The following is a 27,458-nucleotide window of genomic DNA, read 5'->3' as shown; positions in this document are numbered from 1 at the left end:
CCCGGTTCTCCAGATTATGAATCTACCGCTCTTAACCACTACACCACACCGGCTCTCACATAAGCCTTTTTCCCAGACGCAACTGTGTTTTCTAGACAATAGGCGCCCATCAGCATGCCAGTGACTGATCAGGGAGGTAATCAAATGATCTCTTTTGTACTGGACGACAGTAAAGGATTAAAAGGGAAAGGGGGTAGGATCCATGGGCAGATAAAGGGAAAGGCAGAAAAATCCTTGAGGTTTCGTTTCCACAATGCCCAGGAATATTGCTGCCTCTGAGAAATCTGGACCACCAGGGATAACGCTGGCAGAGCAGTGGGAATAAATGCATCTCAGGCTGTGGCCTGGGAGCAAGTAATCTTTTGTTTCTGGTGCTGCTTCCATGGAAAGCTCTGTTTATCTCAGATAAGCTCGGCTGTGCCCTGTGTTCAGGGCAAGGTTTCTCCATTGATCCTGGGTGCAAATAAATCCGCGTGGAACCTGTATGTTTCTATTTCGAATGGCTCAACCAAAATAAATAAATGTGAGGTTCAAACCAGTCATGTTTCTAGTCCTCAAGGATGTGGAGGGACTCCCAGTCACAGGCTGGCGGTGCTTCCTAGTATCTGTTTGTTGTTGCTGTTTAGTCGTTTAGTCGTGTCCAACTCTTCGTGACCCCCTGGACCAGAGCACACCAGGCACTCCTGTCTTCCACTGCCTCTCACAGTTTGGTCAAACTCATGCTGGTAGCTTTGATAACACTGTCCAACCAACTCGTCCTCTGTCGTCCCCTTCTCCTTGTGCCCTCCATCTTTCCCAACATCAGGGTCTTTTCCAGGGAGTCTTCTCTTCTCCTGAGGTGTCCAAAGTATTGGAGCCTCAGCTTCATGATCTGTCCTTCCAGTGAGCACTCAGGGCTGATTTCCTTCAGAATGGAGAGGTTTGATCTTCTTGCAGTCCATGGGACTCTCAAGAGTCTCCTCCAGCACCATAATTCAAAAGCATCAATTCTTCGGCGATCAGCCTTCTTTAGGGTCCAGCTCTCACTTCCATACATCACTATTGGGAAAACCATGGCTTTAACTATACGGACCTTTGTTGGCAAGGTGATGTCTCTGCTTTTTAAGATGCTGTCTGGGTTTGTCATTGCTTTTCTCCCAAGGAGCAGGCGTCTTTTAATTTCGTGGCTGCTGCAGTGATCATGGAGCCCAAGAAAGTAAAATCTCTCACTGCCTCCATTTCTTCCCCTCTAGTATCTCTATTGGCTCTTATTTTCTGCGTTGCCATTTTTCTGAGCACCACAGCCACCACTCTCTCCTGCTTATCTAATGCCAGCAGCCTGCGATGAAAGACTGCTGCATTTCAGGGGTATTTGCCTGACAGCCATGTGCTTTTCTCAGGATACTCCATTCCATGCCCACTTAGCAAACTCAGCCCATGGGCCCCACTTTGCAGCTTGAGAGTCAGAGGTGTGTCTCAGGTATGGAGACTCACCGGTCTAAGCCACGGCTGGGCTTAATGTGCTGCCTTAACCAGGCCAGTGTCTCCCAGCCTAGTCTACCTCGCAGGGTTATAGTGGGAACAAAAGGGGGAGAGGACAAGAACTTCAGAGGCCACCTCAAGCTCCTCAAGGAGAAAGATGGGCTAGAAACAGGAAAACGAAATAATAAAAAACCTTCCGGACCACAGCTGCCATTGGCCCCAGCCTGACAGCCGTTGTACTCCAAAACATTTTGAGGGTGCCAAGTTGGTCTAGGTGAGCCAATAGAGAAGAGATTTGGGGCAGGAGAGAGAGAGAGAGAGAGAACCCACTTCTGTAAGGATTACTGAGAAACAGATGCGAATCGCTTTGCAGCAATATTAATACAACACTTTCATTTCACATTTCCCTATTGTTACCGCCTTGCAATCTTTTGATGAAGGAAGGCAAATAGATCTAATAAATTAAAATAAATTAAAATAAACACTCGCCCATAGCTTCTGGGTGGAGCAGGCCGCAAAAGGTAAAGGGACCCCTGACCATTAGGTCCAGTCGTGGCCGACTCTGGGGTTGCGGCGCTCATCTTGCTTTAGTGGCTGACGGAGCCGGCATACAGCTTCCAGGTCATGTGGCCAGCATGACTAAGCCGCTTCTGGCGAACCAGAGCAGCGCACGGAAACGCCGTTGACCTTCCCGCCGGAGCGGTACCTATTTATCTACTTGCACTTTGACGTGCTTTCGAACTGCTAGGTTGGCAGGAGCAGGGACTGAACAACGGGAGCTCACACCGTCGCGGAGATTCGAACCGCTGACCTTCTGATCGGCAAGCCCTAGGCTCTGTGGTTTAACCCACAGCGCCACCTGCGTCCCTTAGGAGCAGTCCGTAAATTTGCACAAATAATCAAGGAGGCCTCCTGCCTCAACCTCCATTTACGCCTAAAGCGACCTCCTGGCTCTCCTCGCAAGCAGAGAGCAGGCCGCTCTCAGGAGACCAGGGCAAGGCTAGCCTATTTTATTGGGGAGGGGGCAACAAACAAGGTTATGTTCATGCAGGTGGGGTAGAAGACTGCACAGCCACGAGAGAGATCTCATGACGCAGTTTATCTAGAACCACACCCATCCTGCAGCTATGAGCACAGACGTCCACTCGCTGTTTCTCTTTAACCTTCGGCTCGTAAATATTCCGAGAGATGTTTTTAAGAAGCAGGGAAGGGAGGGGACAGAGGAGAGACGGGAGAGATTCTGGATCTCCAGCACAAAAGCCGCACCCCAGCAGCCCGTAATGTGCACTGGGAGGAATTCCAAAGCAGCAGCAGCGAAGGAAAGGAGAATTGAATTGCAAGCGGGCTACAGATCCCTCAGCATGCAATACTCATGCAGCGCGGGGGAAGGAAAAGGACGCCCAGAGATAGCTGGAGCAATCGGCTACGGAACGGGCTGCCCAACGTGAGCAGGCAGTCTTTGTAGCCGCCTGCCGTTCCCAGCTCCATCCTCTCCACTGGATCCAGTGGATCCCAGCCTTGCAAAATCAGCCAGGGTGGGGAACAGGAGGGCTGAGGGCCAAACACGACCCACCGAGACCCAATATGTGGACCTTAGGACTTTTCCACACCAGCCACGCCTCCTCTGCAACCACTGCCTTGAGTGTGCTTGACTGGCAGGAATCTGCCCTTAAACTGTGATGACGGAGGGTATTGTGTTTTTTTCGTGGGGGTGGGGCAGTGTTAGAAGCCTCTGGCTTTTGTAGGGTTGGAATGTAGTGATGCAACTAATAACTCTTCTATTATTTATTCCCCGCTCATCTAGCTGGGTTGCCCCAGCCACTCTGGGCAGCTTCCAACACGTACAAAACAATAATAAAACATCAAATATTAAAAATGTCTCTATACGGGGCTGCCTTCAGATGCCTTCTAAAAGTCAGATAGTTGTTTATCTCCTTGACATCTGGTGGAAGGGAGTTCCACAGGGCGGGTGCCACTACCGAGAAGGCCCTCTGCCTGGTTCCCTGTAACTTTGCTTCTCACGGGGAGGGAACCACCAGAAGGCCCTCAGCACTGGACCTCAGTGTCCAGGCTAAACGATGGGGATGGTGACGCTCCTTCAGGTATACTGGACCGAGGCCGTTTAGGGCTTCCAAGGTCAGCACCAACACTTTGAATTGTGCTCAGAAATGTACTGGGAGCCAGTGAACATCCTTTAGGATATATGGTCCCGGCAGCAGCTCCTAGTCACAAGTTTGGCAGCTGTGTTCTGAATTTGCTGTAGTTTCTAAATCACCTTCAAAGGTATAGTCCCATGTTGCCCACTGGAGAAATCTCAGGCACCCCACCTATTGCTGTGCCCACTTTTCGCTCCTATGCCTGCCCACCATGGGCACAAACACCCAGGAAAGGTTACTCAGGAAGGAATTTATTTCATTTATTAAACCCATACCCTGCCCTTTCTCCCAAACGAGCGCGGGGCGTCAAACCACAAGCGATAAGAACAACTTTCGAAAGACTCGGAACGCAATTCCAATATACAGATCCAAACTGGGATGAAGATCTCTGCTTAAGAAGCTTGTTGTTGTCGTTTAGTCGTGTCTGACTCTTCGTGACCCCCTGGACCAGAGCACGCCAGGCACTCCTGTCTTCCACTGCCTCCCACAGTTTGGTCAGACTCATGCTGGTCGCTTCAAGAACACTGTCCCACAATCTCGTCCTCTGTCGTCCCGTTCTCCTTGTGCCCTCCATCTTTCCCAGCATCAGGGTCTTTTCCAGGGAGTCTTCTCTTCTCATGAGGTGGCCAAAGTCTTGGAGCCTCAGCTTCAGGATCTGTCCTTCCAGTGAGCACTCAGGGCTGATTTCCTTCAGAATGGATAGGTTTGATCTTCTTGCGGTCCATGGGACTCTCAAGAGTTTCCTCCAGCACCGTAATTCAAAAGCATCAATTCTTCAGCGATCAGCCTTCTTTATGGTCCAGCTCTCACTTCCATACATCAGAAGAAGCTTGTTTTGAGAGGAAAATCTTCAGCAGGTGTCAAAAAAACAGCAGAGGTGGTGCCTGTCTGGTATGGAACAGGGAGGGAATCCCAAAGGGTCGGTGCCACCACGCTCAAGGCCCTGCTGATGAGAAGGGATCTGCAGGACGCCCTCACCTGAACAGTGCCAGGCATTGCCTGGGCTGGAAAAGGTGCGCCACCCTTGCCTGAACTGGGAGAGGCCTGTCCCTAGAAGATGCACATCCCTGTCTACAGTGGCTACTGACCAACAATGGTACACAACTAGGAAGCAGCTCCTGTAAATTAAGTTGATGGACTATGCCGAAATGGCTAAAATGACCGGAAGAATCAGAAACCAAGAAATTTCAATAAGGAATAGGGGGGAAATTATAATTTGTCTTAAAAACCATTGTAAACTAGTAGGATTGGAATAACACTTATGGTTTAACGGTGAATTTTGGACACAACGGACAGGTAAAAGTTTTGGATTATCATAAAAGATGCAGGAGGAAATGATTAACAATAGGACTCACAAAGGGGAGCAGGTAAGTCCAAGAGATTCTTTGGAATCTTGGTTTTATGTTGTATGCTGGTATCTACAATCTTCCATGGTTTCCTTCAGGAACCGCTGGTGTAGATAACACAGTCGTACCTTGGAAGCTGAACAGAATCCGTTCCGGAAGTCCGTTCGACTTCCAAAACGCTTGAAAACCAAATCGCGGCTTCTGATTGGCTGCGGGAAGCTCCTGCAGCCAATCAGAAGCCATGGAAGCCCCGTCGGATGTTTGAGTTCCAAGAGAACATTTGCAAACCAGAACAATCACTTCTGGGTTTGCAGCGTTCGGGAGCCAAAATGTCCGAGTTCCAGGGCGTTCGGGATCCAAGGTACGACTGTACTGGGAACAGGTAGAAATCTCCCCCCCCCCCTTTTAATTAGGCTCCACAGCAGAACTGACATTTGTGCCAAACCCGGTCCACCCAGCCCTTTGGGGTTCCTTACCTTTCCATGACGGCCAAGCACTCCTTCCGCCAGGTGAACCGACTTCCCCGCCGTAAGCGGAAGGTGCCAGAGGTAGCTGTGACGGGGGGAGGAGTCTGCCTCCATTCAGGTTCTTCTACCGGGATCGGGGCCGGCCTCATGCTTAACGTCGCCCCTGGAAAAAAGCAAAGCGGGACACAGAAGTGTTTCCCGGCGGAACTGGAAAGCCCCGCTCGGCTCCCCGCTCAACACCCAAGGAACGCAGCGGCCCACTTAGTCCAGAATCCTATTTTCACAAAGGCCAGCCAGATACCTCTTCTGGGAAACCTGCAAGCGGGATTCAAATGCAAGAGCAGCTCTTCCTCTCTGGTGACTTCCAGCACCAGGGATTCAGGAGCATAGCTGTCTCTGAGCACCAAGGCAGAGAACAGCCACCATGACTAGTAGCCATGAAGACTGACCTTCCGTAAATTTGCTTCTTTCTAAAACAGCACCTGCCCTGATGAAACAGGAGCTCGTCTAAAACTACAGCACGCCTGCTCTTTCATTTTTTTAAAAAAGCCTCTTTTGCTCAGGTGAAAAGGCACGCAGGTACAGTGGACGCTCGGGTTGCGAATGTGATCCGTGCGGGAGGCACGTTCGCAACCCGCAGAGCTGTGGCTGTGCAAGCGCAGGTTGCGATTTGGTCCTCTGTGTCGCCCAGAGTGGCTGGGAAAACTCAGCCAGATGGGCGGGGTAAAAACAATAAATTATTAAATTCTTATTATTATTCTGTGCATGTGTGCAAAGCGTGATTCAGTGCTTCTGCGCATGCGCAAGCGCCGAAACCCAGAAGTAACCCGTTCCGGTAACTTCCGGGTTCAGCGTGGTGCACAGCCCGAAAACGAGCAACCAGAATCGTCTGTAACCCGAGGTATGACTATATAACCAAGCTCCTATAACTTTACAACCCCATTTCCTCCACATCTACTTTGTACATAATTCATATACTGTATCCCTCCCTCTCTTGCACACATAGTAGACCAAGGATTGCCCACCGCTGTGACAGTTCTGCCTTCTCCACACTGCTGCCCATAATCAGATCCCCACAGTCCCTCAATCTAGAGGGCAGATGTGCTTTATTATTAATCATCATCATCATCATCATTCGTTGCTTCCGAACTGCTGAAATGCTCGTGAACACGCCAAAACTCCTCTGCAGCTAAGCCGGAGGTCTAAGTTCAGAGAAGGCCCTAATTCTTCCACCCAAAAGCAATGCAGGTTTAAACCACCGCTCCCCAAAAAAGTTCCTTTTTCTTTTGCCAAGCTCCTTATTTCGCTGGGGGGGTGGGATCAGAATGGCAAAGCCACGTGAAACATGCTTTTCAAGTCAGAGCAGGGGGCCAATGATCCGACCCAACGTACCAAAGGAACCTAGAAAGTTGCCTTGCACAGAGTTGGTCCCTCTGGCTGGGTATTCCCTGCACTGACTGGCAGCAGCTGTCCAGGATTTCAGGGGGGAGTCTTTCGCAACCTTACCTGGAGTAACCGGGGATTGAAACCGCTGACTTGCATCCCTTCCCTTAAACCAGGGTTCCCCAAACTTTTAAAGTCATCTAGGCCAGACTTTCCCAAACTTGGGTCTCTCTCCAGCAGTTTTGGGACTACAATTCCCACCATCATCCCTGACCACTGGGTCTTGCTAGCTAGGGATGATAGGAGTTGGAGTCCAAAAAACAGTTTGGGAAACCCTGTTAAACAAACACGCTTGGACTTCTATCAAGTCAGTACAATCAACGTCAAAGCAGGGGGCAGGGGCTGGAAACAGATTTCTGTGCTGATGTAGCATCCAGATGCAAATAAATTCTGTAAGAGGAGCATTACAGAGGCCCTCCTTCGTTAAAAAGAGGACCAAAAGAAAAAGAAAAACCCTATATGTTCTCAACTACCTTTGAAGGTGACCCGGAAACAACAACTATTCCAGAATGCGGCAGCTAGACTGGTGACTGGGAGCGGCCGCCGAGACCACATAACACCGGTCTTGAAAGACCTACATTGGCTCCCAGTACGTTTCGAGCACAATTCAAAGTGTTGTTGCTGACCTTAAAAGCCCTAAATGGCCTCAGTCCTGTATACCTGAAGGAGCGTCTCCACCTCCATCGTCCAGCCCGGACACTGAGGTCCAGCTCTGAGGGCCTTCTGGCAGTTCCCTCGTTGCGAGATGTGAGGTTACAGGGAACCAGGCAGAGGTGGTGGCACCCGCCCTGTGAAACGCCATCCTACCAGATGTCAAAGAGAAAAACAACTACCAGACTTTTAGAAGACATCTGAAGGCAGCCCTAATTAGGGAAGATTTTAATGACTGATGTTTTAATGTTGCAAAACCTTTTGTTGCAAAATACGCCTGGCACCGGCCTAATTTCTAGTACTGATTCAGCAGCTGGGGTGCGGTCTTAGCTCATTGGCAGAGCATCTACTTTGCATACAGAAGACCCCAGGTTGCAACCCCAGATGCTCCAGGTAGGGCAGAGATATACTCCCTTCCCAAAACCCTAGAGGCATCTGCTGCCAGCCAGTGTCAACATTACCATGCCAGATGGGACCCCCAAAAATGCAGTATAAACACCAACAAATGGGAAACACTGGCCTGCGAGCGCTCCAGTTGGAGAACAGCCTTTACCAAAGGTGTCATGGGCTTTGAAGACACTTGAACTCAGGACGAAAGGGAGAAACGTGCTAATAGGAAGGTACGCTTGGCAAATCCACACCGTGACCAACTCCCGCCCGGAAACCTATGTCCCCACTGTGGAAGGACGTGTGGATCCAGAATTGGCCTCCACAGTCACTTACAGACTCACTGGTAAAACCGTGTTCATGGAAGACAATCTTACTGGGCTATGAGGGATCGCCAAAGAAGGAAGGAGGAGGAGGAGGTTTTAAAAAAACCTTTTTGTGAAGGCAACACTAGAATTTTCACAGCTGAGTCCTCAACTCTTTATTACTGTGCTTTGCTTCCTTTAAGTTGGGCTTTGTCTAAAACTTGCCATTTAGGTTTTCAAACCCTTTTTGTAAATTCAGTATTAGAAACTGTACCTTTGAGTCCTCAATCCTTTATTGCTGCACTTTGCTTCACCTAGGTCGAGCTAGGATTACAATACTTCAGACTTTTTGGGAGTTCTAGCCCCTCTTTTTGAATTTTGGTCATTTAAGGTTCATGATTTTTCTATTTCCTTCTGAGGAAACTGAAATGAGGTTTGTAGCCAGCATCCCGTTAAGGCTTTGTTCAGTTTTAGTTTTTTCTAATTTTTTTCCTTAAACTTTTTTATTTTTATTATTTAGTTTATTTTCATAAGATAATATTTCTGGTCGATTACTTCTTGTTTCAGGGATTTTCACGGTATTTCATTTGTTTTGTGCAAATACAGGAGCAAATTCAGGAAGGACATTCTGGCATTTGTGCTAAAAAAACAACAAGAACATCCCCGAAAGGGACGCAGGTGGTTGATGCCTCGCATCTCCAAGCCGAGCCCGAGTCTGTGACAGCCAAGGGAAGAAGAGACGGGGAGCTCAGCCAAGGGAACTCATTCATCCTTTCCCACTTGGCCGGCTACCTGCTGGCCCTGCCAGACTGATCTGGTCCACCCTAATGAATCAGTGCCACTGCTGTCAAAGTGTGGGAGCTCCGAGGTGGGTCGGCCAATGCGGCAAAGCTCCGACTCGGTTCCCAAACGCACTTTGCTCGGAACGCTGGCGGGTGAGCCGCAGGGCCCTTGCGGGAAGAAGCGCCAACCAGCTTGGCGGAGGAGAGCCCTGAGAGTTCGTGGCCCTTCTAGTCCGGAACCCTGCTCTCGCGGCAGCCAAGCAAGATGCTTATGGGAAGCCCATGAACTGGACTCGGGTGCAATAGCAGCACTCTCTCCCGTCCTGTGGTTTCCGGCAGCTGGTGTCTAGAGGCATGCGACTTCCAGCAGCAGAGGCAGAGCACAGCTGATGTGACTAGAAGCCCTGACCAGACTTATCCTCCTTGAATTACCGTGTTTTTCGCTCCATAAGACGCACCTGACCATAAGAAGCACCTAATTTTTAGAGGAGGAAAACAAGGGAAAAAAATATTCTGAATGAAACGGTGGCTGTATGATTTTTATGGCCACACACACTTGTGATCTGATGGTGAATTTGGGGTGACCCAATGCAAAAATCCTGAGGATCCATGTGGATCCATGCTTTGTAACCACGTTTTTGCACCATTGTAGCCCCAGTAAACAGTGGATGCCTGATTTTTTTGGTGTAGGCTGTAGCCATGGACATGCTATGTGATCTGATGGTGAATTTGGGGTGACCCAATATAAAAATCCTAAGGATCCATAGGCTTTTACCTCCCCACTCCCAGGCAGCCTCCTTTAGCATCCCTTATCTCTCTCCAGATCCCACCGATCAGCTGTTTCCTTTCAACAGTCCCATCCCTCTAAGTGTCTTTCCCTTTAGTGTCTTTTCCTTAGCTGGAGCAGTTTTTTGCTCCTCCTTTTCTTCTAATTTCTCTCCTTATTGCTTTAGTCTTCCTGTTTCCCCCCCTTTGCAAGTTTGCTGTCTTTACCTCCCCCCTCCCAGGCAGCCTCCTTTATCTCTAGCGTCCCTTATCTCTCTCCCCAATCGGCAAACGATCAGCGGCTTTGTTTCAACACCCACTTCCCTCTTTCAAAAAAATATATAGCATGATCTGCTTTTTGCCCCTGGGCAATTCGGCTCCAGGGACCACACACTCGCTCCGTAAGACGCACAGACATTTCCCCTTACTTTCTAGGAAGAAAAAAAAGTGTGTCTTATGGAGCGAAAAATACAGTATCTACCATGGCTAGCCATGGTGGCTTGACTTGGCCTCCATGGTTGGACGAAGCAACGCTCCTGAAGACCAGTTGATGGAATGGCTGGAGGGGACAGTGCTGCTCTTGGGCTCAGATCCTGGTTTGACGGCTTCCCATGTTGTCAACCGGATGCCAGACCAGGTGGGCCATTGGCCTGATCCAGCAATGCTCTTCTTGTGCTCCTAGGATAGCCTTCTCTTCCGCGAAGTTGGTGGCTGTCCCTACATCTTCCACTCTTTGCTATGAGTTGTGGACCTCCCTTTGGCCTGTCGTGAATCTCCCAGATTTCAGCTTCGTTGGAGGACTGTTAGCCAGAGGTACATGGAAACTTCCATGTGCTGTGGCCGTACATGCTGGGGGGTCCCCCTCTTAATTTCTAAAAAGTCACATATGGAAGACAGGAGCTCAGAGCGACAGATGCGCCTGACAAAAATAAAATCGGGGCAAAGCAAAAATCCTCAGCTTTTCAGAAGGAAGTGGCCGTCTCATAAAATCTGCATTAAAATACAAAACTGCCCTTTAACCGGTAAGATTGTTTTGTCCCTCCAGCCTGGTATTGTGCAGGATCTGAGGCAGAGGCCCCCCTCTGTTATCTGCTGCCTGGAGACGTCACGAAGGGCCATAGCTGGGAGAGAGCCGTCACTGGAAGCCAGGACAGCCTCTGCCAGTCAGTGTAAACAATCAGAGCTAGGGGGACCAATGATTTCCCATAGAAAGTGCTCTATCAACGAGCCATGGTCCTTCTAAAAAGGCAAATCCAGGGACTGCCACTTGGCAATTCGTGGGCTAAGCCCCCCAAGTAGAAAAGCACACCTATTCCTTTTGGTTACTTTGGAGGTAAGAGAAGAGGTAGCCTCCAATTGCAAATCCTCATTGACAAAGCCAGGGAAGGAAGGAAGGAAGGAAGGAAGGAAGGAAGGAAGGAAGGAAGGAGGGAGGGAGGGAGGAAGGAAAGGAAAGGAAAGGAAAGGAAAGGAAAGGAATGAAAGAAAGGAAAGGGATGTTAGGAAGGAAGGAAGGAAGGAAGGAAGGAAGGAAGGAAGGTGGGCAGATTAGAAGCACATATCAGCTTAAATATTACTGCTTAATTTCTATAAAGAGATATGTGCATCCTATTTTTATGCCAGAAGATAGCTAGTGATAGAGTGCAAAACTACCTACCAGCAGACACAAAACAAGGAGGGAGTGTTTTAGAAAGTGCATACAAACAAAACAAAACAAAAAGGTGGAAGGAAGGGGTTGTTGTTTTTTTGCTTGCTTTCTGAGGAAAAGAAAGCCAGTGTGTTGTTCCAGAGCACTCTACCTGCTTCAGCTGAAAGTGACTCAATTTTGTTTTGCCTGGACAATTTCCAAAGGCCTTAAAGAGCCTGAGAGCCACTCACTACAGGCTTACCCAAGAATTAACCCTGAGAACTGACACCAGCCAAAAACCCACCATGTTTTAGCCGTGTCGTCTTCAAGGGCAAAGACCTCTCTTTTTGCCTCACTCACTGCAGGAGGAAGAAACACGCACCGGGTGGACCGACTGGAAGAACTAAAAAAGCATCTGCTACCTAATCTGCACAGCAGATTTCTGGGTATTCAGAAATTGTGGGGGGGCAGCCCCCAACCTCAGATGTACCAAAATCCTCTAGCTTTTAAAGAAAAAGCAAGTTTCTAGCATTTGTTGTCTTTGTCCATGGAGTTTTCTTGGCAGGGATACTGGAGTGGCTTGCTGGTCCTTACCAACAAAGGTCCGTATAGTTAAAGCTATGGTTTTCCCAGTAGTGATGTATGGAAGTGAGAGCTGGACCATAAAGAAGGCTGATCACTGAAGAATGGATGCTTTTGAATTCTGGTGCTGGAGGAGACTCTTGAGAGTCCCATGGACTGCAAGAAGATCAAACCGATCCATTCTGAAGGAAATCAGCCCTGAGTGTTCACTGGAAGGACAGATCCTGAAGCTGAGGCTCCAAGACTTTGGCCACCTCATGAGAAGAGAAGACTCCCTGGAAAAGACCCTGATGGTGGGAAAGATGGAGGGCACAAGGAGAAGGGGACGACGGAGGATGAGATGGTGGGACAGTGTTCTCAAAGCTACCAGCATGAGTTTGACCCAACTGCGGGAGGCAGTGGAAAACAGGAGTGCCTGGCGTGCTCTGGTCCAGGGGGTCACGAAGAGTCAGAAATGACTAAATGACTAAACAATTGTATTTTAATCTTTTGTTGGAAGCCGCCCAGAGTGGCTGGGGAAACCCAGCCAGATGGGCGGCATATAAATAAATTATTCTTATTCTTATTCTTATTCTTATTCTTATTTGCAATCCTCTGCATCACTGCATGCTGAGCAAACTCTTATTGCATTATCTTATGCCTGTTGCCTTTGGGAATTCTTAAGGACTGAGACCGGGACTTAAGGACTGGGATGCGGGTGGCGCTGTGGGTTAAACCACAGAGCCTAGGGCTTGCCGATCAGAAGGTCGGCAGTTCAAATCCCCGCGACGGGGTGAGTTCCCATTGCTCGGTCCCTGCTCCTGCCAACCTAGCAGTTCGAAAGCACATCAAAGTGCAAGTAGATAAATAGGTACCGCTCCGGCGGGAAGCCAATAAAGCGAGATGAGTGCCACAACCCCATAGTCGGCCACAACTGGACCTAATGGTCAGGGGTCCCTTTACCCTTTAGGACTGAGAGGCGGGAGGACAGAAACCAAATAAACAGTAATTCAGAGGCCACAGGCGATAGCTGTCATGGCATTTAAAGCTCCCATTCTTGTCCCACAGTCTCCCTCCGGTTAAACAAAACAGGCACGCCGCCTGCTGACAAGTGAAGTAATCGCCATGCAATGTTGTCCAGTGCACTTTGGTATCTTTCAAGTTGCAATTCCACACCGTAAATTCCACACACGCCCCAAACCTCTGCCAGCCCTCTTTGGAAAACAAGGCCCCCCGATACAGATCCGTTTGCAGGGAAGGCCCCATACCTTCCTCTCCCCAATGCAAGTCTCCTCCCACTCCCACCCACCCCCATTCCTGAGCATGGACTGTAACTGGGGTGGGGGTGGGGCAGAGAGCAAGGGAGGGAGGGGAGGGTCCATGCCGACCGAAGCACGATGAAGCCAACAACACTCACAGCCGCTGGGCAAAAGGTTTGGTTCAGAGGGAACAGCTGGAGTGTCTCGGCTTGGTTTTGTTTACCGGGGTTTGTCTTCTCAAGCTGGTACCATCGGTAAAAGGCCCTTTTCTTTTGCTCGCTCAGGTCCGATCCCTGTTGCAACAGCCAGTGGGAGATCCGGCTCTGACTGATACCTGCAGGCAAGAGCAAAGAGAGGAGAGAGAAAAGGTGGGTCTACACACAGGGGGGGGAAACCTGCTGTAAATAAGTCATAAATTAAAACGTTATAATAAAATGGAAAGAAAAAAACAACTGCTATGTAAAATTGCAAAGAAAAAGTTTGTGCTTTACAGCGCCATCTGGTGTTGCATGTTTATAACGCATTCAAAACACTGGTTTTTTTTACTAATGTAGCTGAGGGTTATAAAGACTAGGACCATCCGCCTGAAAAACAGTTTCTACCCAAATGCAATTTTAGTTTTAAACGCATTGTAAGGAGTCTGTATGGGAGTATATTGTATTTAAAAATGGGGTATCAGAGTTTTTAGGGGGCTAACCAGGTTGGGATAGCTGGGATAGCAGGCTTGTTGGGTTTTGAATGTCTTATGTAGATTTTTCAGTTTCGTTGTTCTGTATGGGACAATGACAATAAAGATTATCGTATCATATTGTATCGTATCGTATCGTATCGTATGAGTCCACAGAGAGAGAAAGAGAAACTATGCAACTGATTGCCACACCATGTGGCTCCTCCTCTTGCGCACAAGTTTTCATCACGCTCTACGGACAACACACTGTTCCCAATTATCGTCCTGCCAAGGAGCATTAGGAAAGGAGCTGAAAATAAAATTGTCTATTTATCATAACGCCATCAGACAAAATCTATGGTGCGACCACATTTGGTCGCTTCGTGTCAAAAGGGATATCGCAGGGTTTATGGGCATTGCCATTCAAATGGTGTGGTTGTGTGAGCTGCATCTTGTGATCAGTTATGTGGGGCAGGGCTTACCTGGGCCCCCCAATATTTTATTCAAGTTAGCACCCCGGCACTCCCCTGGGTAATCCCACTGCCACCCAGGGGGTGGTAAATTCCCTGCTTTGGGAACCACTGCCTTAATATCCCCATTCTGCATTAAATCCTACATTGAGTTTTCATTCCACCAGGCACATTTTGCAAGGTGCGTGGAACATCGTGACACCAGTTTTGGATTGGGATCCCTAACCCTACTCTGGACACACAGTTTGGGTGCTTTAGAGCTAGAATACACAGACCCGGGCATTCTTATTTTAATTTAAAAAGAGCCCATATATATATATATATGGCTTTGAGCTTTCACATTTAAGAGACCGAATTTTCAGATGACATTATTGTGATTAATTGCTCCTACCGCTTACATAGATAGACAACGACCAACGACTTGTGGGGGGGAGAGAGAGACAATGAGCGCAGAATAGCAGCTTATAGGACATTACGAACACGTCCACCAGGAAATGGAATGACTCACTCGGCCGTTCATTCTGCTCTGGACAGAACGATCCAGCCACGCATGCGCACTACCCAGGAGTAAACAGCAGCCATTCCTGGGTGGATCAGAAATGCAGACCGGGAAGGAAGTGATAGAAATTGCCACATCTTTAAGATAACTTTGCATGCGGAAAAAAAGAGAGTGGGTGATATTCCCAGAAATGGAATGAATTTTTTGGTGTGGGGAGGGGCCATAGGCAACTCTCTGGGGCCCTGGGGACCCTGATAAAGGTAAAGGGATCCCTGACCATTAGGTCCAGTCGCAGACGACTCTGGGGTTGCGGCGCTCATCTTGCTTTATTGGCCGAGGGAGCCGGCGTACAGCTTCTGGGCCATGTGGCCAGCATGACCAAGCCGCTTCTGGCGAACCAGAGCAGCGCACGGAAATGCAGTTTACCTTCCCGCCGGAGTGGTACCTATTTATCTACTTCACATTGACGTGCTTTTGAACTGCTAGGTTGGCAGGAGCAGGGACCGAGCAACGGGAGCTCAGTCCGTCGCGGGGATTCGAACCGCCGACCTTCTGATTGGCAAGTCCTAGGCTCTGTGGTTTAACCCACAGCGGTACCTGCGTCCCATGCCCCATGAAGGGGCCGGGCACCCACAAATTTCGGTGCCAAGGCCATGAAAGCTGCATGGCACCCACAGCCCTGGGCACCCGTGGTCGTGGGCCAAGCTGGCATTCCTGGGAGGGGCAGAGATTAACCGTAACTTCCGTGGTAGGCAGAAAAGCTACTTCTCTCCACATTTTCAAAACGGGAAGCGTATCATTCATTAAACACCCCCCTGTGCGTTATTTTTAGGATCTGGATTCAAATGCCTAGACAGATGACTCAGTGCACCGGCTCACGTGTGGCGCTAAGCCAGGGGTTGGCAAGCTTACAGGACAATGGGCTGGTCCATGCTTCGTCTGTTGGAGGATGCCCAGCAGCGTGTGAGCACACATGCTCTTCTGGGTTGGAGAAGCGCGCATGCGTGTGCACACACACTATTTCCAGCGCTCCTCCGACCTAAATGTGCCCCAGAAATAGTGTGTGTGCATCCGTCCTGCACGCATGCGCACATGCTATTTCCAGTGCACATCCAGATCAGAGGAGCGCCCGTGGGCATGCGCACAGGCACCATCAACCGAGAAGTCAGTAAGAGCGGGCAGCAGGGGGCAGCAGGGGTCACCTTGGCCCAGTTAGATGAGCCCCGTAGGCCACTGCTGGCCCAAGACCCATAGGTTGCAGACCCCTGTGCTAAGCCAAATCACGGTTTACTGCGCATGATCACAGGCTCTGGGAGAGGACATTGTGGCTTCTTTGCTCTTCCTTGGTTGCCACTGCACTGGGTTTAGTGGTTTCATGCTCCTTTGACGAACGGCCTAACTATGGCACCAAGAGAGCGAAAACACGACCTCACGTTCTGAGAGTGTGCTAAGCCAAACCATGGTTTACTTTAGCACAGCAGCAGAATGCGGAGGAGGAGGGGAAATGGCCACAATACCTCCTCCCTACAAGCCCCATGCATTTGTGCCACTGTTTGGTTTAGTGTGAACCGATTCCTGAATTTTAGCTGTGGATCCTTTGCTGCGGATGGTTAGACTAGATCGGGGTTTCCCAAACTTGTGCCCCCTGCTGTTTTCAGACTACAATTCCCATCCCTGACCACTAGTCCCGCCAGCTAGAGATGATGGGAGTTGTAGTCCAACCAGGCCACTGTGATCAAAGGAAGGGCTTTTGACACATTAAAAGACTCTTTATCTACTTCATAATTCACAGCTTTGGGGCAGAGCTTTATTTTTACAAAGTATTTTAAAAACGACATTTGAAACGTACTCTTTTTGAATTTTTATTTGGTTGCCAGCAGACTGGTTTCCACTGAAACACCCTTTTTGCCTGGGGAACACGACTAGGGCTGATGAACCTGGGAGACCCCCTTCCCACATTACAGTTCCCCCGCATCCCAAATTAGTTCCCATTGTGTGCTTTCCCCCAATCTCCTCTCTAGAGGGCGCAAGCATGAAAGGAAGAGCCCCTTTCCACTGGGTCTTCCTGCACCCTGTCATTCACCTTATCTGCGTATTATTAATAAGCTGCCCTGCCCATCAGTGTCTTGTTTGTTTTACTACACAACCCTTGAAAGGCAGCTTCTATAAATAAAAGACTTCCACATTCTGCTCTGAGATCACCCGCGCTGAAACCCCACAGCTAATTCTCCCCTGGCCTCCTCGCCGGCCCAAGCAGGACCAATTCAGCCAGCTAGTCCTGGGGATTATTTACTGTATTTTTCGCTCTATAAGACGCACCAGACCACAAGACGCACCTAGATTTTGGAGGAGGAAAACAAGAAAAAAAATATTCTGAGTCTCAGAAGCCAGAACAACAAGAGGGATCGCTGCGCAGCGAAAGCAGCGATCCCTCTTGCTGTTCTGGCTTCTGGGATAGCTGCGCAGCCTGCATTTGCTCCATAAGATGCACACACATTTCCCCTTACTTTTTAGGAGGGAAAAAGTGAGTCTTATAGAGCAAAAAATGCGGTAATTGATTTTTGAATTTTATTGTTATTCATGTTTTTATACTGTATTTTATGCTGCTTTTATAATGAAGTGTTTTAAATTTGTTGCTAGCCGCCCTGAGCCCGGTTTTTGAACCAGGAAGGGCAGGGTATAAATAAATTATTATTATTATTATTATTATTATTATTATTATTATTATTATTCCGGGCTAGTGCTTATCAGTTGCTGCTTTGTGTAGGGCTTCCCATAATAATAATAATAATAATAATAATAATAACAACAACAACAACAACAACTGCAAACAACAACAACAAATTGCAGCAGCACGCTTTTGGGGTTTTTCCTTTTTTTCAGCTTTTCTGCTCTATTTTGCTGCATGGCATTACTTTATTATTGTTCCATTGCATTTATAGCTTGCCCTTTTTCTCTAAGGACCTCAAGGTGGCATGCCTGAGAAAGCCAAACAAAAAATCTCAAGCGGTCTCCCAGGCTTTATTCTCCAGCCCTCTACTCAGACCAGATTCCTCCTCACCAGCCCTGATCTGTGTATCCCCACCACCAACGCCACTTCCCAAGTCCTGTGGCTAATAATAATAATAATAATAATAATAATAAATTTTATTTATACCCCGCCCTCCCCAGCCAAGACCAGGCTCAGGGCGGCTAACACCAGATATAAAACAATTGATTGAAATACAACTTAAAAAAAAAACAAGATTAAAATACAACATTAAAATGCAGCCTCATTTCAGCAGAAACTCAAAAACTTTTTGGGGGATGAAAACGTCAAGTCTTCACCAAGGCCAACTATCCAAACTGGTCCTACGTGGGCCAGAAGAAAGCCAGGGAAGTCCCCAAATAGGAGTTCCATCACAGGAGGAGAAAGGAAAAAGGAAAGAGGGGGAGGGGATCAAGTTGATTCCAAGCCAAAGGCCAGGCAGAACAACTCTGTCTTACAGGCCCTGCTTAGATAGAATCTGCCCCTGAAATACAGAAATATTTCTTGCTCGGAGGTAGGGAGGGAAAGAGGGTGGGGTGGGTGACTTTAGCGTGACTGCAAGATAGCCTGCTGTGCAAAGAATCATAGAATTGTAGAGTTGGAAGGCACCCCTAAGGGGCATCTAGTCCAACCCCCTGCAATGCAAGAATCTTAACTGAAGCATTAAATAAAGCAGACGGCCATCCAACTTCTTCTTAAAAACATCCGATGAAGAAGAGTCCACAACCTCCCGAGAAACGCAGTTCCACTCTCAAACAGCTCTTACAGCCTGAAAGTTCTTCCTGGCGTTTAGTCGGAATCTCCCTTCTTGTTACTTGAAGCCACGGGTTCGAATCCCGCCCTCCGGAGCAGGAGAAAACAAGCTTGCTCCCTCTTCCATGAGATACTTGAAGATGGCTCTCATATCTCCTCTCCGTCTCCTCTTTTTCCAGGCTAAACCTACCCAGCTCCTTCGACCGCTCCTCATAAGCCTTCGTTTCCAGACCATTGATCACCTTGGTTGCCCTCCTCTGCACAGGTTCCACCTTTCAATATCCTTCTTAAATTGGGATGCCCAGAACTGGACACAGTATATCTTCATGTACATCCTTCACGAGAGTGACAACATGAGAACAGGTGGGATGCTCTCCCCATGGAAGCCTTCCTGGCTCCTTCATTCTACACCTTTAGGCGACAGGCAAAAACATTCCTCTTAATCCAGGCCTTCGGCTGATTACATCAGATACCCTTTTAAATGTGCTGTGGGAGGCGATGAGGGGAGAAAGGGGGGGTGGGATATTGATTTGTTTCTCTGCTTGTTTTTATTGTGGATTGTGTGTTTTTTTGTGCAGCTCCCTCCCATCAGGTGTCAAGGAGGAAAGGAATACACAACCTTTAGAAGACATCTGAAGGTAGCCCTGTGTCAGGAAGTTTTTAATGTTTGACGTTTTATTTTGTTTTTATGTTTGTTGGAAGCCGCCCAGAGTGGCTGGGGCAACCCAGCCAGATGGGCGGGGTATAGATATTATTGTTATTGTTATTATTTCTACTACCAGTAGTACTATTTTTAGGCTGCGAAGCACCCTAAGATCTATGAATGCAGGGCAAGATACTACTACTACTATGATGACTAATACAGTCATACCTCGGGTTACAGATTGCTTTTTTTTTGGGTTACAGACCGCCAAAACCTGGAAGTACCGGATTTCAGTGGCCGCGCATGCAGAGAAGTGCTAAACTGTGCTTTGCGCATGTGCAGAAGTGCCGGATCACAACCCGCATGTGCACAGACGCGCAGATGCGGGTTGCAAACGTGAATCGTGCACAGATCACGTTCGCAACCCGAGCGTCCACTGTAATAGAGGGTTTCATCTGCTACTCTACCCCATTTCCCATCTGATCACACCGTCCTCTGGCCCCCGGCCCCTGGAAGCTTTCATACGAGCAAATGTACGATAAAGGTCCTGTGCCGCTGATTTAAACCTCACATTCCCAGAGCACGCTGCCTGCTGCTTTGTAAAATGCCTGCCTGGGTCAGGGGAGTTAACAGCAATAAACCAGAAGCTCGCTGCTGCTTATTCAGAAGAAGAAGAGAGGGGAATTATGCGCGGAATCGGCCTGCGCTGAAATGACAAATTAAGGGGAGGGGGCTCACAAAGCCCTTCACTTAAGCCGGAAAGGCCCAGCTGTCAAGATCTGAAGCAAAGCTATTGTCCTTACGTAGGCAGGCAACACACTTCTGCAGCGAGCGCTCCAGGCTCTGCCACCACACGATGCATGAGATATGATCCATCTATTTAATTTAGTCTTTGTATCTATTTGTTATTTAGATTTATAACTTGCCCTTCTACGCTGTCGTCATTGCAGTCGGCTCCCAGGTGCAACAGGCCTCCCGTATTAGCCAATAATCATAATAACAACAGCAACAATTTATTATTTATACCTAACCCATCTGGCTGGGTTTCCCCAGCCACTCTGGGCGGCTCCCAATCAAATATTAAAAACACAATACAGCTTCGGGATAAGTATTTTCGGGTTGCGTGCTGCGGCGACCCGGAAGTAACGGAGCACGTTACTTCCGGGTTTCGCTGCTCGCACATGTGCAGAAGGTTAAAATGACGTCATGCGCAGACGTGGGTTGCGTTCGCTTCTGGATGCGAATGGATCTCCGGAACGGATCCCGTTCGCATCCAGAGGTACCACTGTACAGCATTAAACATTAAAAACTTCCCACACTTCCGGGTTGGCGCCATCGCCGAATGGCGGACTCCCTCCGAGCTCTGGAGGGAGCCTGCTCGGCAGGGGCTGGGTCCTACCGCGCCGGCGACGTGGGGACCCTCAAAAACCATGGGCGTTGAAACCCATGGACATGGTGACTCGGCTGGCACCTTTTGAGCCCCCCCCCGACCCGCGAAGGAGCCTTTTTAAAGGCTGCGGAGCGGGTGACGGGGGGGGTGGTGCTTTGAGTCCTTCGCTTCCCCTGCCGAGCGAAGCCGCATGCCATTCGACGGAGAGCGCTGACTTCTTCTATTGAAAATCTGGACTTAAAAGAATAACCCGTGAGTAATCGGAACCTGGACTAAAAAGGGGGATAAATTTTTTAAAAAAAAATTTGGAGCGAGCGGGGGAGGCGTAAAAAGGAAGTCAGCCCCCCCCCTGTTGTAGAAGAGTTAAAGCAAAGGATTTGACAACTAAGATCGCGTGCAACCCTACTTTGATAAAGTTATTAACTTCGCGAGGGAAAATCATAAGACTGAGCTGGAGGAGAAAAGTGGAATTGAATTGAATTAAAAAGCAAACCCCCCCCCCCCGAACCCTGGGAGCGATTTGTGAGAGCGCCGGGAGAAGAGAAATAGAGGTTTTGACAGCTGTCAAAGAGCTGTCAAAGCGGAAGAATAAAACAGAGACTTTGTTATGAGGACTTTGCCGGTTACATTTGTTATAAATTGGATACAAATTGTTTTAAACAAGGAATAACAAGTTATTTTGACTGGACGTGATCTGGAAGGGAATTCAGTTATTGCAAACCACCTAGAGGAGCCGAGGGATATTACAAGCATTGTTGGCGTGGAATTTGACCAGAACTTTCTATCTCCTGGGAAACTGCAGAAATGGAACACTATTTTGTCTACAGAGGTCTACACACTAAAGGAGACAATAGATTTATCTATTGAAGAATGGAAGGGACTTGACGTAATGTTTTGTTCCTGAATAACAAGCCTCTGTAGAGGAATTAGAAGCTTTTGGAATTAGAACATTTGTGCAGGAGAGCAGGGGGGAAAAAAAAAAGAAAGGAGGAGTGAGATCAACAAGAACAACAAAAATAAGAAGAACTGGACAAAGCTGGAAGAGGGAACATTTGGGACATCCAGATTTGACAGGCTTAAAGAAATAAAATTGGAGTTTTTACTCCTAGATATAAAAATCTGGATGGAAGAAATGGGCCTTTTTTGAGACAGATTCTTTCCAAGATTGGACATTCGAAATTAAAGATGACTGGGAAAGGACTATGGCTTAGAGAGATGTGGGAACTCCAGGAAGACATCAGACGTTGAGGAACATTGGGAACGCAACCGGGAAAGGGGGGAGGGAAATTTGGAATCCAAAGGGTGTAAAATTATTTTTGTTACTCTTTTCTATTTTAATCTGTATTGCATATTAAAGGGGGGAACTCGTGGAAGGGAACAGGTCGATTTTAGGGGATGGGAAAATATTTTTAAAATTGGGTCAATGATAATAAGTCTAAATTTGGGATAAGAACTTGTTGAATTTTCTTGTTTATTTGTAAGAACTGGAATACAGGAGGGGGAGGGGAGGGGAAGTCCCGGAAAGATGTTATTGGGAAAAAGATTTTAAAATTGGATGTTTTGTTTTTTTTATATTTTGTTGTAATTGGAAAATCTTAATAAATATTATTTAAAAAAAAAAAAAACATTAAAAACTTCCCTAAACAAATTTCCCCCCTAAAAGCCAAGGCCAGCTGGGGGAATTTCCCTGCGGCTTATGCTCCCAGTTAACTGGGAGCAAGCCCTGCTGTACTCAGTGGTGCATAAGCTAAAGAGTAAATAGGTAGAATGTCATGGGCTGGCTAGATGCTGAGAAAGGAACCCTCAGGAGAAGAAGACTCAGAGCCATGGGATGATGATGGTTGGGCAGAGGGAGAAGACCAGGAGGAGGAGGTGTCGGAAGCTGAAGGGGCAACAGGGTTTAGTGAGCGGTCCAGAATCACACGCAGGAGGGAGGCCAGAAGACAGAGATGAGGCAGGATGCTGAAGAAACCAAGGAATCTGTTCCCGGCTGCATCAGCAGAAGTCGAGTGTTCATATCAAGGGAAGTCATAGTACACTGGTACCTCGGGTTAAGTACTTAATTCGTTCCGGAGGTCCGTTCTTAACCTGAAACTGTTCTTAACCTGAAGCACCACTTTAGCTAATGGGGCCTCCCGCTGCTGCTGCTGCTGCACGATTTCTGTTCTCATCCTGAAGCAAAGTTCTTAACCCGAGGTACTATTTCTGGGTTAGAGGAGTCTGTAACCTGAAGCGTCTGTAACCTGAAGCGTATGTAACCCGAGGTACCACTGTACCACTATTCTGCGTTGGTCAGGCCACACGTGGAATATCGTGTCCAGTTCTGGGCACCACTGTTTAAGAAGGATGTTGACAAGCTGGAAGGTGGGCAGAGGATGACGACCAAGATGATCAAGGAGTCTGGAAACCAAACCTTATGAGGAACGGTTGAAGGAGCTGGGTACGCTGAGCCTGCGAAAGAGGAGACTGAGAGGAGATGTGAGAACCATCTTCAAGTATCTCAAGGGCTGTCACATGAAAGATAGAGCAAGCTTGTTTTTTCCCCTGCTACGGAAAGTAGAACTCGAACCCATGGCTTCGTTACGAGAAAGGGGATTCCAACTCAATACCAGGAAAAACTTTCTGACAGTAAGAGCTGTTTGACAGGGGAATGGTCTCCCTTGGGAGATTGTGGGCTCTCCTTCCTTGGAGGTTTTTAAGCAGAGGTTGGATGACCATCTGTCACGGACGCTTTAGCTGAGATTCCAGCATTGCTGGGGGTTGGACTAGATGACCTCTGGAGGTCCCTTCCAACTCTACGATTCTAAGAGCCTTATGCTGTCCTGACTGAGCCATTCACTCTCTTTAGCATCTAGCACAGCGGTTCTCAACCTGTGGGTCCGCAGATGTTGTTGGATTACAACTCCCATCATCCTTGAGCTCTGGCCTTGCTAGCTAAGGATGATGGGAGTTGTAGTCCAACAACATCTGGGGACCCGCAGGTTGAGAACCGCCGAAAGCAACACGAAGGGTTGGGAGGAGACAGCCTTAGTGTTTAACCCTTGCTTGGCTTAAGTAGGCAGGTTGGGTTATGGGGCTAATGAAACAACGTGGGCGCAATTAACCCTTTCCAGCCAAGCACCCCACAAGGCCTGGACGTCCTCCTCCGGATCCTAAAAGGGCCGGAACCTCACCTTCCCGGGCCCAAGGGAAGGGCTGTGGATGACGTTCACAATTTAAAAACAAAGCCATTTCGGCGCTAGGCACTTGACGCTCGTTACAACATTCCTAAGAAAAGCAGGGAGATATCTTGCTGACGTAAGGCGCGTAAGGAACAGGGGGAGAGAAGACCAGGCAGGGAAAGGGAGGTGCAGAGAGAGAAAGAGAGAGAGACTGATTCACCAGGGAAGTTCCACAATGGGTCTTAAATCAAAGGCATACATTATCATGACTAAGCTGACAGATTTGCACCGCAATGCAGAAAGCCAAGCGATATCCCAACATCTGCGCCGGCAGGAGAAGGCGCGGCGAGACGGCGGTGCTGAGCTACGGAGAGGGGGTCCAGGCGAGGCGTTTCCAAGCTCTTACCTGTTACCTGCGCTACGACGGCTTGCGAAATCCTCCGGTTGGCCAGGAAGGCTTTGATTTCCTCTTTTATCACGCTGCTGTCCCTCCTAACAAAACAGGGGGAGTTTTTTGGAGGGGTTGGAGGGTGGACGGGAGGGGAGGGGAGAGGAAGAAGGAGAAGAAGATTAAAACGAGAGAGGGGGCAAGAAAGAGGGCCAGAGTTGAAGACGCGTTTAATTGGGGGGCGGGGGGCGGCAGAGGGAGTGAAGGGCCTGACGGATGGCCGTCGGATGTTGCTTTTAATCCGTGTCGCCGGCTGATCAAAGCGCACGAGGAGGAGAACGGATGACTCGCGGTCCGTGTAAATTCATGCAGGCCATATGGGATGCACAAAGTTTCATTACGGAGGGATGAATAAATCTCTCCCACCAGTGATGACGCTGACATCAAACTAGGGTGTTGCACATGGGGGTGTAGCTTAGCACATTACTTAGCCGTAACTCGGGGACAGAGAAGATGTTTTGCATATCAAATGCATCTTCAGGGTGGGTTGGCAAAGAGGCCGGTCTGAAATCCTGAGAGGGCTGCTGCCAGCCTGTGTAGACAAATTAGGCCCCTGCAGGCCTTGCTGTCTGGCCTCAGGGCTCTGCCCACGACCCCCACCCCACCCCAAATGCTTTTGCCCGGCTGGAACGTGTCCTCATGACGAACTTATGCTCCTTGCTCCGCCCACTTTTCCCTCTGGCCCTGCCAACCACTGTCTTGTGGCCCTCGGAAGACAGACCAGATGGGGAAACGGCCCTTGGGTTCCCCACCCCGATCTAAGGCCTGCTTGGGCCGCATGAAATTCTGACTACTATTATAATAATTATAATTCATAACCACCTTTCTCCCTGACGGTGATTCAAGGCAGTTTGAAGGTAAAATAAGAACATCTGAAAACTTAGGGTCAGAGGATGGTGACGATAATTTGAAAAAAAAAACAATTATACACTAATAGAATTAAAACACTGATTCATAGGATTGCAGGGCTGGAAGGGACACCGAGGGTCAACCCCGTGAAATGCAGGGATCTCGACTAAAGCATCCACAACATGATATCTATCTATCTATCTATCTATCTATCTATCTATCCATCCATCCATCCATCCCTCTCTCTCTCTCTATCTGGGAGCAGCCACTAAACAGCAGCAGGAACTTTCTCCAGGAAATTTTCATTAAAGTTTTCACAATACAGTGGTACCTCGAGTTAAGTACTTAATTCGTTCCGGAGGTCCGTTCTTGACCTGAGACTGTTCTTAACCTGAAGCACCACTTTAGCTAATGGGGCCTCCTGCTGCCGCCGCATCGCCGCCATGCAATTTCTGTTCTCATCCTGAAGCAAAGTTCTTAACCCGAGGTAATATTTCTGGGTTAGCGGAGTCTGTAACCTGAAGCGTATGTAACCTGAAGTGTATGTAACCCGAGGTACCACTGTATAAATAAAATTCTATCTAGAATAAATGAAATTAGAAAGAAAGAAAGAGAAACAACAAAAGGAAAGGGAGGAAGGCAAAGGAAGAAAGAAAAGAGAGGAAAAATACAACATAAATAATAAAACACACAGAGAGAGATATCCCCCTCTATTCTAATTGTACCCTGATTTCCAATCTACATACGTTAGGAAAAACTCCTTGACAGTGGAAGAGCTCCTTGACCGTGGAGCGGTCTCCCACGGGAGACGATAGACCTTCCTTGCAGGCTTTCAAGGAGAGGTCGGATGCCCCCTCGTTGTGGATGCTACACTTGAGATCCCTGAATTGCAGGGGTTGGTCTAGATGGCATCTGGGGGTCCCACAGAGAAATTCTGTGCTTTCTCCGATTTTCAGCAAACCGCCTTGCACGCCCCGGTTGAGGAGAGGGAGGCCAGAATTAAGGGATGCGGCGGTAACGGCGAGCCCACCAACAGGAGCGCGCCCCACCCCGAGCCCCAAGAGCTCACCTCATCAGCTCCTCCACCTTATCGTCCACGTCCAAGTCTTCTTCAGAGGCCTCGAAGCTGTACGACCTCTGTGCCATGCTGCTGGCCAGAGGGTACCGCGTGGGCGACATCTTCCCGTTGAAGGCGGACAGCCGCTCGCTGCTCTCCCGGCCGTTCTGGTTGGTGGTGCAGGGCTGTGGAGAGGTGTCGTAGCTGTTGCTGGGCGAGGGGGACATCCCCGAATGTTGCGTCTGGGTGGAGGCCGTGGCGGTGGAGGACGAGGCAGCCACGTTGTTGGTGCTGTTGCTGCAGGAGCCGCCGCCGGCCCCGTAGGCCGAGCGCCGGCCGAACTTGTCGCTGTGCTCCTGGTCGAGGCGGTCGAAGGTCTCCAGGGCGTGCAGGATCTCGTGCCGCGTCATCCCGGTGCGCCGCAAGCGCTGAAGCAGGTCGATCTGCTCTATGGTGAACCGGGGCTCGTCGGTGTAGTGAAACATGGTTTCCAGCAGGCTGCGGAGACACAGGGGAAGAAAGTGAGGAGGAGAGAGAGAGAGAGAGTTTGGATTTGATATCCTGCTTTATCACTACTGGAAGGAGACTCAAAGCGGCTAACATTCTCCTTTCCCTTCCTCCCCCACAACAAATACTCTGTGAGGTGAGTGGGGCTGAGAGACTTCAGAGAAGTGTGACTGGCCCAAGGTCACCCAGCAGCTGCATGTGGAGGAGCGGGGACGCGAACCCGGTTCACCAGATTACGAGACTACTGCTCTTAACCACTACACCACACTGGAGGAGGGAAGAAGGCGCAGGGACGCAACAAAGAGGCCAGGATCAGGCCAAAGGGGGCCCATTTGCAGGAGCGAGTCAGCGGTAGATCACACTGAAGGAGTTGGAGCTGACTCGCTATTAGCAAAAACGGGATCTAAACGGAAGGGCAAGGCCTAATGCATGCAGGAATGGGTCTGGGCTCACCCCAATTAAGAAGTGGTTGGGACTAAAGATCCCCACCTCCCCACAGCCGTCCTCTCTGGGGTCCCCCCCCCAAGCAATCACAGACTGCTCCAGCAGGCGGGGGAGACCGCCTTGACTCTTCACCAACCCGACTCATCTCAGCCTCTCGGCCTCCCTCCTCTGTTGGGTTGAAATAATCGACAGACGAATGACAAGTGTCATATGGGAGGCATCTCTCGAGCATGTCTTGGGGAGTCCCTTTTATTGAATATTACAGCATCGCCACATATGTGCTTGTTGCTGATTGGTTAACACAAATACAATGCAAGGGTTGCATATAGGCA

The 27,458-nt window shown here is 48.9% G+C and overlaps 1 protein-coding gene across 6 annotated transcripts in view; it reads right to left on the bottom strand.

Annotated features, from left to right (window-relative positions):
• Positions 1 to 27,458, bottom strand: part of HMBOX1 (homeobox containing 1) — a 135,022-nt gene that overhangs the window by 18,016 nt on the left and 89,548 nt on the right. For all 6 annotated transcript variants that reach the window (XM_079968839.1, XM_079968842.1, XM_079968840.1 and 3 more), the window contains exons 3-6: positions 26,188 to 26,673; positions 24,228 to 24,313; positions 13,434 to 13,544; positions 5,440 to 5,593 (exon numbers count right to left, since the gene is read on the bottom strand). In XM_079968839.1, coding sequence (XP_079824965.1) covers positions 5,440 to 5,593; positions 13,434 to 13,544; positions 24,228 to 24,313; positions 26,188 to 26,673 — 837 coding nt within the window. The remainder of the gene's footprint in view (positions 1 to 5,439; positions 5,594 to 13,433; positions 13,545 to 24,227; positions 24,314 to 26,187; positions 26,674 to 27,458) is intronic.

The sequence above is a fragment of the Podarcis cretensis genome (genome assembly GCF_951804945.1).
Source record: "Podarcis cretensis genome assembly, chromosome: 3".
NCBI lineage: Eukaryota > Metazoa > Chordata > Lepidosauria > Squamata > Lacertidae > Podarcis > Podarcis cretensis.
The sequence above is the reverse complement of the archived record's forward strand: the minus strand, read 5'-3'. Positions and strand labels throughout refer to the sequence as shown.